This window comes from Macaca mulatta, chromosome 11 (assembly GCF_049350105.2).
Source record: "Macaca mulatta isolate MMU2019108-1 chromosome 11, T2T-MMU8v2.0, whole genome shotgun sequence".
In the NCBI taxonomy this organism is placed as follows: Eukaryota; Metazoa; Chordata; class Mammalia; order Primates; family Cercopithecidae; genus Macaca; species Macaca mulatta.
Genome location: NC_133416.1, coordinates 1,185,149 through 1,203,193, shown reverse-complemented (window position 1 = coordinate 1,203,193; position 18,045 = coordinate 1,185,149). Strand labels below are relative to the sequence as shown.

At 46.4% G+C, this 18,045-nt stretch overlaps 1 protein-coding gene across 9 annotated transcripts in view; it reads right to left on the bottom strand.

The window, feature by feature from the left end:
• The window catches only part of CCDC77 (coiled-coil domain containing 77), a 38,866-nt gene that overhangs the window by 16,593 nt on the left and 4,228 nt on the right, over positions 1-18,045 (bottom strand). For 3 of the 9 annotated variants that reach the window (XM_077953247.1, XM_077953250.1, XM_077953248.1), the window contains exons 2-5: positions 17,147-17,200; positions 14,053-14,284; positions 6,615-6,757; positions 6,400-6,510 (exon numbers count right to left, since the gene is read on the bottom strand). In XM_077953247.1, coding sequence (XP_077809373.1) covers positions 6,400-6,510; positions 6,615-6,757; positions 14,053-14,284; positions 17,147-17,184 — 524 coding nt within the window. In that variant the 5' untranslated portion in view covers positions 17,185-17,200. The remainder of the gene's footprint in view (positions 1-6,399; positions 6,511-6,614; positions 6,758-14,052; positions 14,285-17,146; positions 17,201-18,045) is intronic. The other 6 variants (XM_015150708.3, XM_077953251.1, XM_015150709.3 and 3 more) reach the window with 3 other exon arrangements.

Sequence of the window (18,045 nt, the reverse complement as noted above, 5' to 3'; positions counted from 1 at the left end):
CTCATGCCTATAATCCCAGCACTTTGGGCCAAGGCAGGCGGATCACCTTAGGTCAGGAGTTCGAGACCAGCCTGGCCAACACGGTGAAACCCCGGTCTCCACTAAAATGCAAAAATTAGCTGGGCATGGTGGCGCACACCTGTAATCCAAGCTACTCAGGAGGCTAAGGCACAAGAATCGCTTGAACCTGGGAGGTGGACGTTGCAGTGAGCCAAGATTGCACCATTGCACTCCGGCCTGGGTGACAGAATAAGACTCTGTCTCAAAAAAAAAAAAAAAAAAAAAATTAATTAATTTAAAAAAAACATAAAAGGGGATTTCAGAGCCAGTGACATGGAGATGGTTTACAGAACATGGCGTTTCAGCAAGGGAGATGGGTAGTCAACAGAGAATAGCTTAAACAATAAAAGATAAGTCAAAGATGGAAAAGAGGCTGAGGGCTGCTCCCCGTACAAAATCACAATCTCTGACTCATTTTTCAGGCCCAAGTACTTTTTTTTTGTTGTTTTTTGTTTTTTTGAGACAGAGTCTCGCTGTCACCCAGGCTGGAGTGCAATGGCGCCATCTCGGCTCACCACAACCTCCGCCTCTTGAGTTCAAGCAATTCTCCTGCTTCAGTCTCCCAAGTAGCTGGGACTACAGGCATGTGCCACTACGCCCGGCTAATTTTTGCATTTTTAGTAGAGACGGGGTTTCACCATGTTGGCCAGGCTGGTCTTGGACTCCTGACCTCGTGATCTGCCCGCCTCAGCCACCCAAAGTGCTGGGATTACAGGCGTGAGCCACCGCGCCCGGCCTCAAGTCAGTTTTAAGTCCCAGTGACAATTACCTAAAGAAGAGGCTCGAACTCCTAGAAGGTAAGACCCTGTGACACCACAGAGTAGATATTCATGGTAATGATTCCCCACATCCTCCAAAGGGTCTACAGCCATTTATTCAAGTAACTATATACTGGGGAAAAGGAAAGACCTGGGCATTTTAAGGATTGCTGGATACAGGGTCCAAACTGACACTGATACCAGATAACCTGAAGCATCATCATGGCACTGGGGCATGTGGGGACCGTGGAATAAATGGAATTTGGGCATGTCCAGCTCACAGCAGGTCTATGGGATCCACCAAATCAATGTTCATTTCTTCAGTTCCCAAATGATTAAAATGGACATACGAGGTAGGGGGCAGTACCTCCAAATTAGCTTCTTGGCTTCCGGGGTAAGCTAAGTGAAAGCCTCTGAAACTGCCCCTCCCTACCCAGTCAAGATGATCAATAAAGACCTAAAGAATGCAGAGGTGGAGGTCCTTACCAAAGCCTCGTTTCATTCCTCAGTATGGCCTATACAAAACCAGGTGGATTCTGGGGATAACAGCAGACTACCACCAAGTAGGCCCCAATTTCAGGCATGGTGCCAGGTGTAGGACCTTTGCTAGAACAGAATTACTTAGTCTCAGGCACATGGTAAGTGGCGAGTAATTAGGCAAATGCATTCCTTCCTACCCCTCAAAAGACCAGAGGCAGTTCACATCATGTGATGTGGACAATGGTGTACGTTTATAGTCTTTCCCAAGGCCATGTTAATGCTTTTACTCTCTGTCAATACAGTGTAAAAGAATCTGGGCCAGCGTGGTGGCTCACACCTGTAATCCCAGCACTTTGGGAGGCTGAGGCAGGTGGACCACAAAGTCAGGAGTTCGAGACCAGCCTGACCAAGATGGTGAAACCCCATCTCTACTAAAAAGTACAAAACTTAGCCGGGCATGGTAATGCACACCTGTAGTCCCAGCTACTCGGGAGGCTGAGGCAGGAGAATCACTTGAATCCGGGAGGCAGAGGTTGCAGTGAGCCGAGATCACGTCACTGCACTCCAGCCTGGGTGACAGAGTAAGACTCCATCTCAAAAACAAACAAACGAACAAACGAAAATAAACAAACAAAAAAGAATCTGGATCTGGCTACACTACAGATTGCCAGGAGCTCACTACTGATGATATTGCACTTAATCAGACTGCATGAACAAGAAACAGCAAGTGCACTGGAACCTTTGGTAAGATACGTGTGCTCCAGAGGGTTGGAGATGAACCTCACGAAGCACATCAGTCAAGTCTTTAAGGCTGTGATCTAGGTATGCCAGGATATTCCCTCCGAAGTAAAGATCAAATTATTTAATCTGGTACCTGCTACACCGAGAAGGAAGCATAATGCCTGAAAGGAGTCTTCAGGCTCTGAAGACAACATAGTCCGTATTTTGGAACACTGCTCTGACCCACGTACCAACTGACACAGAAGGCGAGCTTTCAGCGCGGCCCAGAGTTGAAAGGACGCGCTGCGGCTTGGGACATGTAACTCGGCAGATCCTATGGTGTCTGTGGTGGCACAAGGTACCAACCGGAGTTTACGGCAAGCAACACTACAAGAATCTGAGAATCTGCCGCAAGACCACGCCGTCTACAGCTGAGAATGACGTCACATTTGAAAACCAGCTTCTGCCATGCTACTAGATCCCGCTAAAAATGGAGCACCTGACGGCGGGACACCAACAAAACCATGTGGTGAGGCTGGGCACGGTGGCTCACACTTGGAATCCCAGCACTTTGGGAGGCTGAGGAGGGCGGACTGCTTGAGCTCAGGAGTTCAAGACCAGCCTGGGCAATATGGAAAAACCCTCTCTCCACAAAAAATACAAAAATTAGTCAGGTGTGTTGGCTCATATCTGTAGTCCCAGCTACTTGGAAGGATGAGGCAGGTGGATCACTTGAGCCCGGGAGGCGGAGGTTGCAGTGAGCGGAGATCATGCCACTACATTCCAGCCTGGGTGACTGGGAAAGACCCTGTCTCAAAATAAATAAATAAATAAATAAATAAATAAATAAATAAATAAAAATAAACCATGTGGCTAAATCTTTTCAACAAATGATGTTGAGAAGGCCGGGCGCGGTGGCTCAAGCCTGTAATCCCAGCACTTTGGGAGGCCGAGATGGGCGGATCACAAGGTCAGGAGATCGAGACCATCCTGGCTAACACGGTGAAACCCCGTCTCTACTAAAAAATTCAAAAAACTAGCCGGGCGAGGCGGCGGGCGCCTGTAGTCCCAGCTACTCGGGAGGCTGAGGCAGGAGAATGGCGGGAACCCGGGAGGCGGAGCTTGCAGTGAGCTGAGATCCAGCCACTGCACTCCAGCCTGGGCGACAGAGCCAGACTCCGTCTCAAAAAAAAAAAAAAAAAAAAAAAAGCAAATGATGTTGAGAAAACTGGACATCCACATGCAAAAGAATGAAGTTGGAACCTTACCTAATGCTATATTCAAAAATTAACTCAAAATGGATCAAAGACCTAGACATAAGAGCTAAAATAATAAAAGTTTCAGAAGAAAACATAGGAGCAAAGCTTCCTGACAATGAATTTGGCAATGATTTCTTCGATGTGATACCAAAAGCAGAAGCAACAAAAGAAAAAAAATACATAAATTGAACTTCATAAAATTAAAAACGCCTTGCTCGGCATGGTGGCTCATTCCTTTGGGAGGCTGAGGCAGGAGGATCACTTGAGGCCAGAAGTTTAAGACCAGCCTGAGGAATATAGTGAGATCCTCCTGTCTCTACAAAAAAAATGAAAAAAAGAAAATAAATTAACCAGGCATAGTGGTGCACGCCTATAGTCCCGGCTACTCCCGAGGCTAAGGCAGGAGGATCACCCTGGCTGACAGAGCGATACCCTGCCTCTAAAAAAAAAAAAAAAAAAAAAAGGAGAAAATAAAAAGGCAATCTATGGAATGGGAGAAAATATTTGCATGTATCTGTATGTCTAATAAAGGTTTAGTATCCAGAATATATAAAGAACTTCTATGGCCAGGCACCGTGGCTCACATCTGTAATCTCTGCACTTTGGGAGGGTGAGGTGAGAGGATCACTTGAGCTCAGGAGTTTGAGACCAGCCTGGGCAACATAGCAAAACTCCGACTCTACCAAAAATACAAAAATTAGCCAGGCGTGGTGGCACATGCCTGTAGTCCCAGCTACTCGGGAGGCTGACATGGGAGGAGAGCTTGAGCCCAGCAGACAGAGGCTGCAGTGAGCCGTGATCACGCCACTCACTGTAGCCCGGGCGACGGAGCGAGACCCTGTCTCAGCAACAACAAAAACAACCCAATTATTAAAATGGGCAAAAGATCCGAATCAACACTTCTCCAAAGAAGATATATAAACGGCACAGGAAAGACGCTCGAGATTTTAAGATGCAAATCAAAACCACAATGGGACTCCCTCACACCCATTCAGACGGTTACTATCAAAGAAACAGAAAATAAGGCTGGGCACAGCGGCTCAAGCCTGTAATCCTAACACTTTGGGAGGCAAAGGTGGGCAAATTGCTTGAGCCCAGGAGTTTGAGACCAGCTTGGGCAAAACGGTGAAACCCCATCTCTTCAAAAAACACAAAAATTAGGCAAGCACTGTGGTGCACACCCGTGGTCCCAACTAATTAGGAGGCTGAGGTTGCCCCCAACCTCATCCAAGCCTGGGAGGTTGAGGCTGCGGTGAGCTGTGATCATGCCACTGCACTCCAGCCTGGTTGACTGAGCAAGACCTTGTCTCCAAAAAAACAAAACCCAGAAAATAACAAGTGTTGGCCAGGCACGGTGGCTCATGCCTGTAATTCCAGCACTTTGGGAGGCTGAGGCAGGAGGACTGTTTGAGCTCAGGAGTTTGAGACTAGCCTGGGAAACATGGTGAAACCTTGTCTCTACAAAAAAAAAAAAAAAAAAAAACATAGCTGGGCATGGCGGCACATGCACGTAGTCACAGCTACTTGGAGGCTGAAGTGTGAGGATCACCTGAGCCTAGGAGGTAGGTAAAGGCTGCAGTGAGCCAAGATCATGCCACTGCACTCCAGCCTGGGTGAGATCCTGTCTCAAAAAAAAAAAAAAAAAAAAAGGCTTAAAGGAAAAAAAAAAAGAAAATAACAAGTATTGGTAAGGATGTGGAGAAACTCAAACCCTTGTGCACTGCTGGTGGGAATATAAAACAGTATAGCCACTATAGAAAATAGTATGGCAGTTACTCAAAAACACAAAAACAGAATTACCATATGATCTACTTCTGGGTATATACACAAAAGAATTAAAAGTAAGGTCTCGGACGGGCACAGTAGCACACACCTGTAATCCTAGCACTTTGGGAGGCTGAGGCAGACAGATCACTTGAGCTTGGAAGTTGGAGACCAGCCTGGGCAACATGGCAAAACCCTGTCTCTACGAAAATTACAAAAAAAATTAGCCAGGCATGTTGGTACACACCTGTAGTCCCAGCTACTCAGGAGGCTGAGGTGGGTGGATCGCTTCAGTTTGGAAGGCGGAGGTTACAGTGAGCTGAGATCCACTGGTGGATGAATGGACAAACCAAATGTGGTACGTACATATAATGGAATATTGTTCAGTCTTAAAAAGCAAGAAAATTCTGACACATGCTACCACATGGATGAACCTTGAAGACATTATGCTAAGTGAAATAAGCCTGACATAACAAATATTGTATGATTCCACTTACGTGAGGTACCTGAAATAGTCAAATTCATAGAGACGAAAAGTAGAAGGGCGTGTTCCAGGAACTGGGGTAACGGGGAGGTGGGAGTTACTGTTGAATGGTATACAATTTCAGTTTAGGAATATGAAAATGTTCTAGAGTTCAACGCTGGTGACAGTTGTGCAACAATGTGAATATACTTAATGCCATTGAATCGTACACTTCAGACGGCTAAAATGGTAAACTTTTGGTTCTGTGTATTTTCCCCTCCCACTCCCAGCACACACACACGGAAACGCACTGTAAGGGAACACGTAGTGTACTGCTCAGATTCCCCCTCATGATCACGACATTTATCTCCCAGGAGCTCAGCTCTTCTCTAAAAATTACACTTGGCTGAAGGGGGCTTCCTCCCCGACGTTTACACACCCTCCCTGGGGACAGCCTGCATCCTATGACTGGTCAATGGGGGGACACAAAAGTCTGAGTCCTTTGCCGCCGAAAGACCACCCTATCCTTGGTGCTCCCTACGGGGTTGGCTAAGGCTTCTGTTCCCATTGTATCCATTCGTATTCTACCCCTGCCCAAATCTGCTCATAGCTATTATTCCAGAGAGCTTCTCCAGTAACTGCCCTGAAGGCAAATCTCCATCTCAGAGTCCATTTCCTAGGGAATACAACCTAAGAGAATTCATGTGGAGAAATGCATCTTTCTAAAAGTAATTTAAAGGGCTGGGCATGGTGGTTCACGCTTGTAATCCCAACACTTTGGGAGGCTGAGGTGGGCAGATCACTTGAGGCCAGGAGTTCGAGACCAGCCTGGTTGACAGGGCAAAACCCCATCTCTACAAAAATACAAAAATTAGCCAGGCGTTGTAGCGCACACCTGTGGTCCCAGCTACTTGAGAGGCTGAGGCATGAGAATCGCTTGACCCAGGAGGCGGAGGCTGCAGTCGAGATAGCACCGCTGTACTCCAGCCTGGGCAATGGAGACTGCCTCAAAATAAATAAATAAATAAATAAATAAATAAATAAATAAATAAATAAAATACAAGTAATTTAAAGTTATAACTCCAACATTTCCCTTCTCCTGCTTGGTACCTGATTCTCAGTCGGTCATTTTCTGAGTAGAGGCGCAAAACATGTTCCCGCTCTTGGAAGAGGCAGACCTGCATGTCACTTAGAGCTTTCTGCAATTCAGCAATCTCTTCCTCCCTCTGCTGCAAATCACATTCAAGTTTATGCTGCAGAAAAACCACAATGAGAAGCTGAAAGACACTGGGCTTCAATGGAGTATCTCTCACTGCATAGGGAGGAGTCTACTCATGTAGAAATATTCCAGAGTAGGCCGGGCGCGGTGACTCACGCCTGTAATCCCAGCACTTTGGGAGGCCGAGACGGGCGGATCATGAGGTCAGGAGATTGAGACCATCCTGGCTAACACGGTGAAACCCCGTCTCTACTAAAAAATACAAAAAACTAGCAGGGCGAGGTGGCGGGTGCCTGTAGTCCCAGCTACTCAGGAGGCTGAGGCAGGAGAATGGCGTAAACCTGGGAGGCAGAGCTTGCAGTGAGCTGAGATCGCGCCACTGCACTCCAGCCCGGGCGACAGAGCGAGACTCCGTCTCAAAAAAAAAAAAAGAAATATTCCAGAGTAAATAATTTCGCCAATACAGAATTCAAATGACAGCAATAGGCATGTATAGACTGGAGTTTGTTTGTTTATTTATTGAGATCAAGTCTTGCTCTGTTGCCCAGGCTGGAGTGCAGTGGCACGATCTCAGCTCACTGCAACCTCCACCTTCTAGGTGATTCTCGTGCCTCAGCCTCCCAAGTAGCTGAGATTACAGGTGCATGCCACCACGCCCAGCTAATTTTTGTATTTTTAGTAGAGATGGGGTTTTGCCATGTTGGTCAGGCTGGTCTCAAACTCCTGACCTCAAGTGATCCACCCGCCTCGGCCTCCCAAAGTACTGGGATTAAAGGCATGAGCCACCATGCCTGGCATTGACTGGAGTTTAAAAACTACAGGATGAGTGTGAAGTTTGCATTTAACATCAAAGCTCTCACATCTTCCTTTTACGGACTATAGAATCCAGAATGCCGTACGACTCACCTATTCTATCCACAGCTTTTTTTTCTTTTTGAGACAGAGTCTTGTTCTGTCGCCCAGGCTGGAATGCAGTGGCATAATCTCGGCTTACTGCAACCTCTGCCTCCCAGGTTCAAGTGATTCTTCTGCCTCAACCTCCCGAGTAGCTGGGATTACAGGTACACACCACCACGCCCAGCTAATTTTTGTATTTTTAGTAGAGATGGGGTTTCACCACGTTGGCCAGGCTGGCTTGAACTCCTGAGCTCAGGCAATCCACCCACCTTGGCCTCCCAAAGTGCTGGGATTACAGGCGTGAACCACTGCACCCAGCCTATCCACATTTTTTTGTTAATGTTTCCTGTATCATAAGCATTATTATGACATGCAGAAAAACAAAGATGAAAAGATCTGATTCCTGTCTACAGAGCTAAGGAATTTCATGGGGAGAGAGGCAAAGGATTCAAATAAAATAATTACTTCATGAAAGCATGCATGGTGAAATGGTGTGGGGGAAAGCATGGCAGGAATAAAAATTCTGAAATGCTTGGGAAATCAAAGCACTGCCACCAAAGAGCTGACACTTGACAGACGAACAGAAAACTGGTAGAGAGAGAAGCAGACGGTTGGTACTCCAAGAAAAGAGAACAGGAAGTTAGAACCATGAGAGAGCCTGATGTTGGTAGAAAGGAAGAAGATCTCGTCACGTGCTACAACATGGACGAAACTTGAGGACATTATGCTAAGTGAAGTAAGTCAGTCACTAAAAGAAAAACTACAGTATGATTCCACTCTATTCTAGATAAATCCTGCTCTTTTTTTTTTGAGACGGAGCCTTGCTCTGTCGCCCAGACTGGAATGCAGTGGTGTGATATCAGCTCACTGCAACCTCCACCTCCTGGGTAATTCTCCTGCCTTGGCCTTCCAAGTAGCTGGGACTACAGGTATGTGCCACCACGCCTAGCTAATTTTTGTTTTTTTTTTTTTTTTTTTTTTTGAGACGGAGTCTCGCTCTGTAGCCCGGGCTGGAGTGCAATGGCCGGATCTCAGCTCACTGCAAGCTCCGCCTCCCGGGTTCCCGCCATTCTCCTGCCTCAGCCTCCTGAGTAGCTGGGACTACAGGCGCCCGCCACCTCGCCCGGCTAGTTTTTTGTATTTTTAGTAGAGACGGAGTTTCACCGTGTTAGCCAGGATGGTCTCGATCTCCTGACCTCGTGATCCGCCCGTCTCGGCCTCCCAAAGTGCTGGGATTACAGGCTTGAGCCACGGCGCCCGGCCAATTTTTGTATTTTTAATAGAGACAGGTTTTGCCATGTTGGTCAGGCTGGTCTCGAACCCCTGACCTCAGGTGATCCGCTTGCCTCGGCCTCCCAAAGTGCTGGGATTAGACGTGAGCTACCAAGCCCGGCAAATCCTGCTCTATTTCTAATTCATAGAAATAGCAAGTAAAATAGTGGTTACAGGGAGTGTGGGGAGGAATGATCTGTTTAAGGGATGGAGCTTTGGTTTTATAAAATGAAAACATTCTAGAGATCAGTCACACAACAATGTGAACATACTTAACACACCAGGCAGGCAGATCACTCGAGGCCAGGAGTTCAAGACCAGCCTGACCAACATGGCGAAACCCCATCTCTACTAAAAAAACAAAAATTAGCTGGGCGTGGTGGCACCCTATAATCCTAGCTGCTCGGGAGGCTGAGGCATGAGAATTGCTTAAACCCAGGAGGTGGAGGTTGCAGTGAGCTGAGATCGAGCCACTGCACTCTAGCCTGGGTGAAAGAGCAAGACTGTCTCCAAAAAAAAAATTATATATACATATACACACATACTCACACACACCAACACTTAAACACTACTGAACGCTTAAAATTGGTTAAGGTCATTAAAAATAATTTGACAAAGGCTGGGCTCAGTAACTCACACCTGTTATCCCAACACTTTGGGAGGTTAAGGTGGGAGGATGCTTGAGCCCAGGAGTTGAAGACCATCCTAGACAACAGAGTGAGATTCCATATTTGCAAAAAATAAAAAATTGGGCAGGGTGCAGTGGCTCACGCCTGTAATCCCAGCGCCTTGGGTGGCCGAGCCAGGCAGGTCATCTGAGGTCAGGAGTTCAAGACCAGCCTGGTCAACACGGTGAAACCCAGTCTCTACTAAAAGTACAAAAATTAGCCGGGTGTGGTGGTGGGCACCTATAATCCCAGCTACTCAGGGGGATGAGGGAGGAGAATTGCTTGAACCTGGGAGGCAGAGGTTGCAGTGAGCCGAGATCGCGCCACTGCACTCCAGCCTGGGTGACAAGAGCAAGACTTCATCTCAAAAATAAAAAAGAAAATAAAAAATAAAAAATTAGCTGTGCATGGTGACACAAGCCTGTTGTTCCCAGCTACTTGGGAGGCTGAGGCAGGAGGACTGCTTGAGTCCAGGACTTTGAGGCTGCAGTGAGCTATGATCACACCACTGCACTCCAGCCTGGGCAACAGGGCAGGACCCTGACTCAAAAAACAAAAAAACAAAAAACCTAGAAGTCTATAGATACATACACAATGTGATAAAAATGACAAATAAATATTAACAACTTATTCGGAGAAAGGGACAGCATACAGGTCCACAGTGGAACTCAAAAGGTTGGAAACACTTTTTTTTGTAGAATCTACAAAAAAAATTAGGCTGGGCATGGTGACTCACACCATGTCCCAGTAAATGTATTTAGAGATGCTGCATCACTGTCATCTGGCAACCAGTCCCCATCCTGAGGCTCTTCAGTAGCTCAAATGGAATGAATTACCCTATAATTCATTGTATATACACATAATGTGAGAAAAATGACAAGCAAACCTCCAAAAAACAAAAGCCTAATAAATTTGGACAAGCACAAATATTTCAGTACTGCTAGAGTGAAAAATGTGAGGCCAACTGGGAATGTAAGAGACCAGAGGCAGGTACTGGCAAGGAGGATACTGTCATAGTTTAGACGCAACTCAAGCGTCTGCATGAGCATCGTGGCAAAAGTGATGTGGGTGTGGGAATGGATTAAGTAATATTTAGGAAGCAGAATCAATAGGACTTGCCAAAAGATTCAGTGTAGGGGACTTGAAAGAACCGTAGGCAATCATGCCATTTACCAAGACAAAGAATAAAGAAAAGTTAAGGAATGAGGAATGGAGGGAGGCAAAATGGTGGCGGTACATGTGCGGGTGAGGAAGAGGGGGCAGAGAACGGAACTTCGGGAGAAAAGGGAGTCAGGGTTAGTTATTGAACAGTCTTCATCACATACGTAGTAGTGTAATACAAGGATAAAACAAGGTCATTTATAGTAGAATCTGGAAGAACTTTGACGTTTAAGAGTAAGGAAAGAGAGTTGTTAATGGACACTGAGATGAGCTGATCAGAGAGGTCAGACAGAAATTGTGAAAGAAAAATGACACAGCAATCAAGAAAGGAGGCCAGGCTCATGCCTGTAATCCCAGCACTTCAGGAGGCCAAGGCAGGCGGCCCACAAGGTCAGGAGTTTGAGACGAGTTTGGCCAACATGGTGAAACCCCGTCTCTACTAAAAATACAAAAATTAGCTGGGTATGGTGGTGGGCGCCTGTAATCCCAGCTACTCGGGAGGCTGAGGCAGGAGAATCGCTTGAACCCGGGAGGCAGGGGTTGCAGTGAGCCAAGGTCGCGCGCCATTGAACTCCAGCCTGGGTGACAGAGCGAGACTCTGTCTCAAAAAAAAAAAAAAAAAAAGGAAATCAAGAAAGGAAGAAAATTACAGAAAAAGAGAGGTCAAAAGTGACAAACACTGCAAAGGACAAAAAAGAGAAAAGTTTGGCAAAGAAGTACTTGGAGAACACAGAAGGCACGGTTTTAGTGGTGTGGCAAGGACAGAGATGAAACTGCAGTCGAGAAATTCCCCAGCTGGGCACGGTGGCTCATTCCTGTAATCCTAGCACTTTGGAAGGCCGAGGTGGGCAGATTGCCTGAGCTCGGGAGTTTGAGACCAGCCTGGGCAACACGGTGAAACCCTACCTCTACTAAAAAACAAAAAATTAGCTGGGTGTGGCAGTGTGCACCTGTAGTCCCAGCTACTTGGGAGGCCGAGGCAGGAGAATTGCTTGAACCCGGGAGGCAGAGGTTGCAGTGAGCCAAGGTTGCATCACTGCACTCCAGCCTGGGCGACAGAACAAGACTCTATCTCCAAAAAAAGAAAAAAAAAAATTCCCATTCAGTGAATGGGAAAGTCAAAAGATTCTGGAAGTGTGACTGGGAAAAGAAAGAGCCATTTATATAAAAAGAATAGCTAGAGAGAGAAGCCCAATGAAAGAAGAGTTTTTCATTTTTCTTTTGAGTTGGGAAAGACTGGAGTATGTTTATATACTGAGAAGAAAAAGCTAATATCAAGCAAGAAGTTAAAAATACGACAGAAAGCAGAGAAGAATGATGGAGCAAGGTTTCTCAGGAGGAAAAAGGGGTGAGGGTCACAGGAGGCATTGGATCAATCCAGCTCGAACGGGCACAGATGCCCTGTTCCCGAAGCAGTCAGAAGAATGATCATCAGAAGGTGACTGAAGGCCAGGTGCCGTGGCTCACACCTGTAATCCCAGCACCTTGGTAGGCTGAGGTGGGAGGATTGCTTGAGACCAGGAGTTCCATACCGGCCTGGGCAACACAGTGAGACCATGTCTCTACAACAAATTTTTAAAAAATTAGCTGGGCATGGCGGTGTGTGCCTGTAGCCCCAGCTGCCCAGGAGGCTGAGTGTGGGAGGATCAGTTGAGCCTAGGAGTTCAAGGCTGCAGTGAGCCATGATTATACCACTGCACTCCAGCCTCGGTGACAGAGTAAGACCCTGTCTCAAAAAACAAAAAAACAGGCTGGGAGCGTTGGTTCATGCCTGTAATTCCAGCACTTTGGGAGGCCGAGGCAGGCGGATCACAAGGTCAGGAGATTGAGACCATCTTGGCTAACACGGTGAAACCCCGTCTCTGCTAAAAATACAAAAAACTAGCCGGGTGTGGTGGTGGCGCCTGTGGTCCCACCTACTTGAGAGGCTGAGGCAGGAGAATGGCGTGAACCCGGGAGGCGGAGCTTGCAGTGAGCCGAGATTGCGCCACCGCACTCCAGCCTGGGTGACAGAGCGAGACTCCGTCTCAAAAAAATATAAAAAAAAACAAGGAAAAGTAAAGCAACCAAAGGAAAGAAGGAGATAGAAATGGATGGAGTAACTGTGTGAAGATGAGCAGGAAAGATGTTGACAGAGGAGGGCTAAGAAGGGGTTGCAGGCTAGAGGTGAGGGTGTGGCACAGATGTCGAAGGAGAGGAAACCCAGTATGGATAGGTAAGAAAACTGTTGTATAGTGGTTGAGGGTACAGCTGAATTTGTTTACCATCGATTCATTATGTACTGATTTGTGACCTTTCTACAACAGTATCCTCAATCAGGAGTAACTTTGCACATATACACACCCATTCCAGAAACATCTGGCAATATCTGGAGACATTCTTGATTGTCGCAGCTGGGGGTGTTGTGTTACTGGCATCTAGTGGGTAGAGGCCAGGGATGCTGCTAAACATCCTATCACGCACGGGACAACCCCTCACAACAAAGAATCATCCAGGCCAAAATGTCAATAATGCCGAGGTCAAGAAATCCTGCTGTAGGAGAACAGGTGGCAGAGAACTGGATGATGCCACAGCTTAGTTTTTGCTATGCAAGTGGAGCAAAAGAATAATTGAGCAAGGGGTCATTTGCAGGCAGCGCTGTTACTACGGAAGCAAAGCATCATGGGGTTTAGGTTTGAAGGACATGACGTCAGAGCTATATGCAGCACTTAGAAAACCGAAAATTCCGGAAGCTACGGAGGTAACAAAGAAGTTAAGGACTACTCAGATATAAGGAAAGGAAAGAACTAGGTATAAGAGATATGGAGATGTCAGAATTTAAGATTTGAGAAGAGCAGTTTTTGGGGGTTATGATCCAAGAAGGGCCTGAAAAGCCCAGTAGCTGGGCTGGGGAATAAAAAAAGGAATATTTTGTTGTTTTTTTTTTTTTTTTTTGAGATGGAGTCTTGCTCAGTCGCCCAGGCTGGAGTGCAATGGCGCGATCTTGGCTCACTGCAAGCTCCGCCTCCCGGGTTCCCACCATTCTCCTGCCTCAGCCTCCCGAGTAACTGGGACTACAGGTGCCCACCACCACGCCCGGCTAATTTTTTTGTATTTTTTGCAGAGACGGGGTTTCACCGTGTCAGCCAGGATGGTCTCGATCTCCTGACCTCATGATCCGCCCGCCTCAGACTCCCAAAGTGCTGGGATTACAGGCGTGAGCCACCGAGCCCGGCCTAAAAGGAATATTTTTATAAAACATCTGCTTATGATATAAGCTGGCACTTGCAGAGCATCTCTAATTAATGAAGACTTCATCAGAGTTCCAAAAAAGCGTGCGTCGTCTCTTTACCTGTCCTTCACAAGCTTCTTTGTAGAGTTCCAGTTTCTTCAACAAGTCCTCATTTTCTGCCTCGCACTCAGCCATCTTCTTCTGATAATATTCCAGGAGCTCCTTAGAAGGACCGAGTTTGGCCAGACGATCTTCGAGGGAAGGCAAGGGGGTTGACTCCAGTGAGTCTGCCATTCCCCTCCTCTTGGTGGGACCACTGGTGGCAACAGCACGTTTGGTGACAACTGCTTGCCTATGTGAAATTGGAAATGATATATTCACTACACTCTGTGGAGTTTAGGAGTTATGACCTTCCAAATCAAAGCGGCTTTTGTGTTCCTAAAGTGCTTACAATGAAGGTGCTCACGGATTTGGAAGTTTAGCTGGCGCGGTGGCTCACGCCTGTCATCCCAACACTTCGGGAGGCCAAGGTGCGAGAATCACTTGAGCCCAGGATTTCAAGACCAGCCTGGGCAATATAGTGAAACCCTGTCTCTATTAAAAAAAAAAAAAAAAATCTTGGCCAGGCACGGTGGCTCATGCCTGCAATCCCAGCACTTTGGGAAGCCACGGCAGGCAGATTGCCTGAGCTCAGGAGTTCGAGACCAGCCTGGGCAACATGGTGAAACCTCGTCTCTACTAAAATACAAAAAAAAAAATTAGCCAGGCGTGGCGGTGTGCACCTGTAATTCCAGCTACTCGGGAGGCCAAGGCAGGAGAATCGCTTGAACCCAGGAGGCAGAGCCGAGATCCTGCCACTGCACTCCAGCCTGGTGACACAGCGAGACTCCGTCTCAAAAAAAAAAAAAAAAAAATTGAAAGTTTGATATGACAGGATAGTAAACAATTTTATTAATTATCTTCCAAGTACTAATGGTTTAAAGCTGGATTCAAAATACATGTTAGAGCCAGGAATGGTGGCAGAGCTGAGTGGCTGAGCAGTCCCAGCTACTCAGGGGGCTGAGGTGGGAGGATTGCTTGAGCCTAGGAGTTCCAGTCCAGCCTGGGCAACATAGCAAGACCTTGTCTCTAAAGAAATAAAAATAAAATCCATTAGAGACTAAAAAGATAATTAAAAAAAAAAAAGAACATAAACTAAGGGAGACCACGTAGTAACAATCAGAAAATGTAGTACTACTATAAGACGTATTGCAGGCCGGGTGCAGTGGCTCACGCCTGTAATCCCACCACTTTGGGAGGCCGAGGCAGGTGGATCACCTGAGGTCAGGAGTTCGAGACCAGCCTGACCAACATGGTGAAACCCCGTCTCTACTAAAAATACAAAAATTAGCCAGGCATGGTGGCGTGTGCCTGTAATCTCAGCTACTTGGGAGGCTGAGGGAGGAGAATCGCTTGAAACCCAGAGGCAGAGGTTGTAATGAGTAGAGATTGCGCTATTGCACTCCAGCTTGGGCAACAATAGTGAAACTACGTCTCAAAAAAAAAAAAAGACATATTGCAATTGAAACAAACACATCAGATGCTAATCTCTAGCATATGAGACATTTGAATCGCACAGATTAAAACTAAATGTTATTAACTGGCAAAAAGACTCTGATTAAAGGTTGGACATGGCTGGGCGTGGTGGTTCACGTCTATAATCCCACCACTTTGGGAGGCTGAGGTGGGTGGATCACCTGAGGTCAGGAGTTCAAAACCAGCCTGGCCAGCATGGTGAAACCCCATCTCTACTAAAAATACAAAATTAACCAGGCATGGTGGCGGGCGCCTGTAATCTTAGGTGCTCGGGAGGCTGAGGCAGGAAAATTGCATGAACCTGGGAGATGGAGGTTGCAGTGAGCCAGGATCGCATCATTGCACTCCAGCCTGGAAAACAACAGCGAAACTCCATCTCAAAAAAAAAAAAAAGGGTGGACATGAAGTTTTTGTTTGTTTGCTTCTAGCAAACAAGTCTTGAGCTAAAATAATGAAAGTTGGAAAACAGTACAGGCCAGGCGCAGTGGCTCACACCTGTAATCCCAGCATTTTGGGAGGCTAAGGCAGGCGGATCACCTGAGAACGGAGGTTTGAGAACAGCCTGACCAACATGGAGAAACCCTGTCTCTACTAAAAATGCAAAAAACTAGCCGGGCGTGGTGGCGGGCGCCTGTAATCCCAGCTACTCGGGAGGCTGTAGCAGGAGAATCACTTGAACCTGGGAGGGAGGTTGCGGTGGAGCCGAGATCGCGCCATTGCACTCCAGCCTGGGCAACAAGGGCAAAACTTTGTCTCAAAAAACAAAAAAACAAAACAAAACAAAAATAGCACAGAAGAAGAGAAACCCTCCTGTGAAAATAAATCAAATTTGGTTGTCTGCAATTTATAACATAACAAAATAGACAGCAGAGTAGAGAAACTATACCAGAAGCTCTGAGTTAGAGTTAATATTTGTGCTCACTTCTAATACATAAGCATGCAGAGATATTAAAATTTGTCAACTAGCACAAAGAAAAACTTAAACATTTTCTCCATCACTAAAAACTTGTGAGAGAAATACTGTTTTACTTAACATTTCTTTTTTTTTTTTGAGATGGAGTCTTGCTCTGTTGCCCAGGCTGGAGTGCAACGGCGCGATCTCAGCTCACTGCAACCTCCACCTCCTGGGTTCAAGCAATTCTCCTGCCTCAGCCTCCCACGCAGCTGAGTTTACAGGCGCCTGCCACCATGCCCAGTTAATTTTTTTTTTTTTTTTTTAAAGTAGAGACGGGGTTTCACCATGTTGGCCAGGCTGTTCTCAAACGCCTGACCTTGTGACCTGCCCACCTTGGCCTCCCAAAGTGCTGGGATTATAGGCGTGAGCCACCATGCCCGGCCAACATTTCATGTTTTCTAAAGGGGTTGTTTCAGGCTGGGCACAGTGGCTTATGCCTGTAATCTCAGCACTTTGGGAGGCTGAGGCGGGAGGATTGCTTGAGTGCAAGAGGTCAAGACTGCAATGAGCTATGATTGCACCACTCACTCCATCATGGGCAACAGAGTGAAATTCTGTCTCAAAAAAAAAAAAAAAACCGTTAGGAAATACGTTTCCAATACCTTCCCAGTTCCTAGGCTAACTTAGTCTAAGGCTATATAAGTCTTGATTTCTTAACAACTTGAAAATAAGCAAATGTCTTACTTTCTGCAGACAGGGGTGTGTTTTGGGGTAAAGTTCATGCTGTCTTTTTCACACCTATCAAATACACAAAAGTTCATAATTAGGGGCCAAGAATAGAAAAATAGAAACAGTACAGAATGCATAGACTGGTTCCCTCTTCAACATCATCATATTTGCCTCTTGGAAAGAATTTGATGTTTTAAAATGTAGTTTTTTTTTTTTTTTTTTTTTTTGAGACAGAGTCTCACTCTGTTGCCCAGGCTGGAGTGCAGTGGCTTGATCTTGGTTCACTGCAACCTCCGCCTTCCAGGTTCAAGCAATTCTCCTGCCTCTGCCTTCCAAGTAGCTGGGACTACAGGTGCCCGTCACCGTGCCCGGCTAATTTTTGTATTTTTAGTAGAGATGGGGTTTCACCATATTGGCCAGGCTGGTCCTGATCTCCTGACCTCATGATCCGCCCACCTCAGCCTCTCAAAGTGCTGGGATTACAGGCGTGAGCCACCACCCCCGGCCTAAAATGTAGTATTCTTTAAAGTATCTCCAAATCCTGAAATTCATGCCTTTTGCATTTTCAAAAGGTACTCATAATTATTTTCAAATAAAAATCAGAATGGCATTGAATATTTAAATGGATAAGCACACAAAGTAAGAAAGGTCTCCTTGTTAACTGCAAAAACACAAAAACAAATCTACAATCTTTTCCTTGAAGTTATAGGAGAAGGAGATGCAGAAAAATCTCTACTAAGCAAGAAACAGCACATAGAGCCAGGTGCAGTGGCCCGCACCTATAGTCCCTGCTACTCAGGGGGCTGAGGAGAGGGAATTACTTGAGCCCAGGAGTTCAAGGCCAGCCTCACCAACAAATGGACTTCCCCTGCCCCCACTCCTCTCTCCATAAACAGAAGCAGTAAATGGAAATG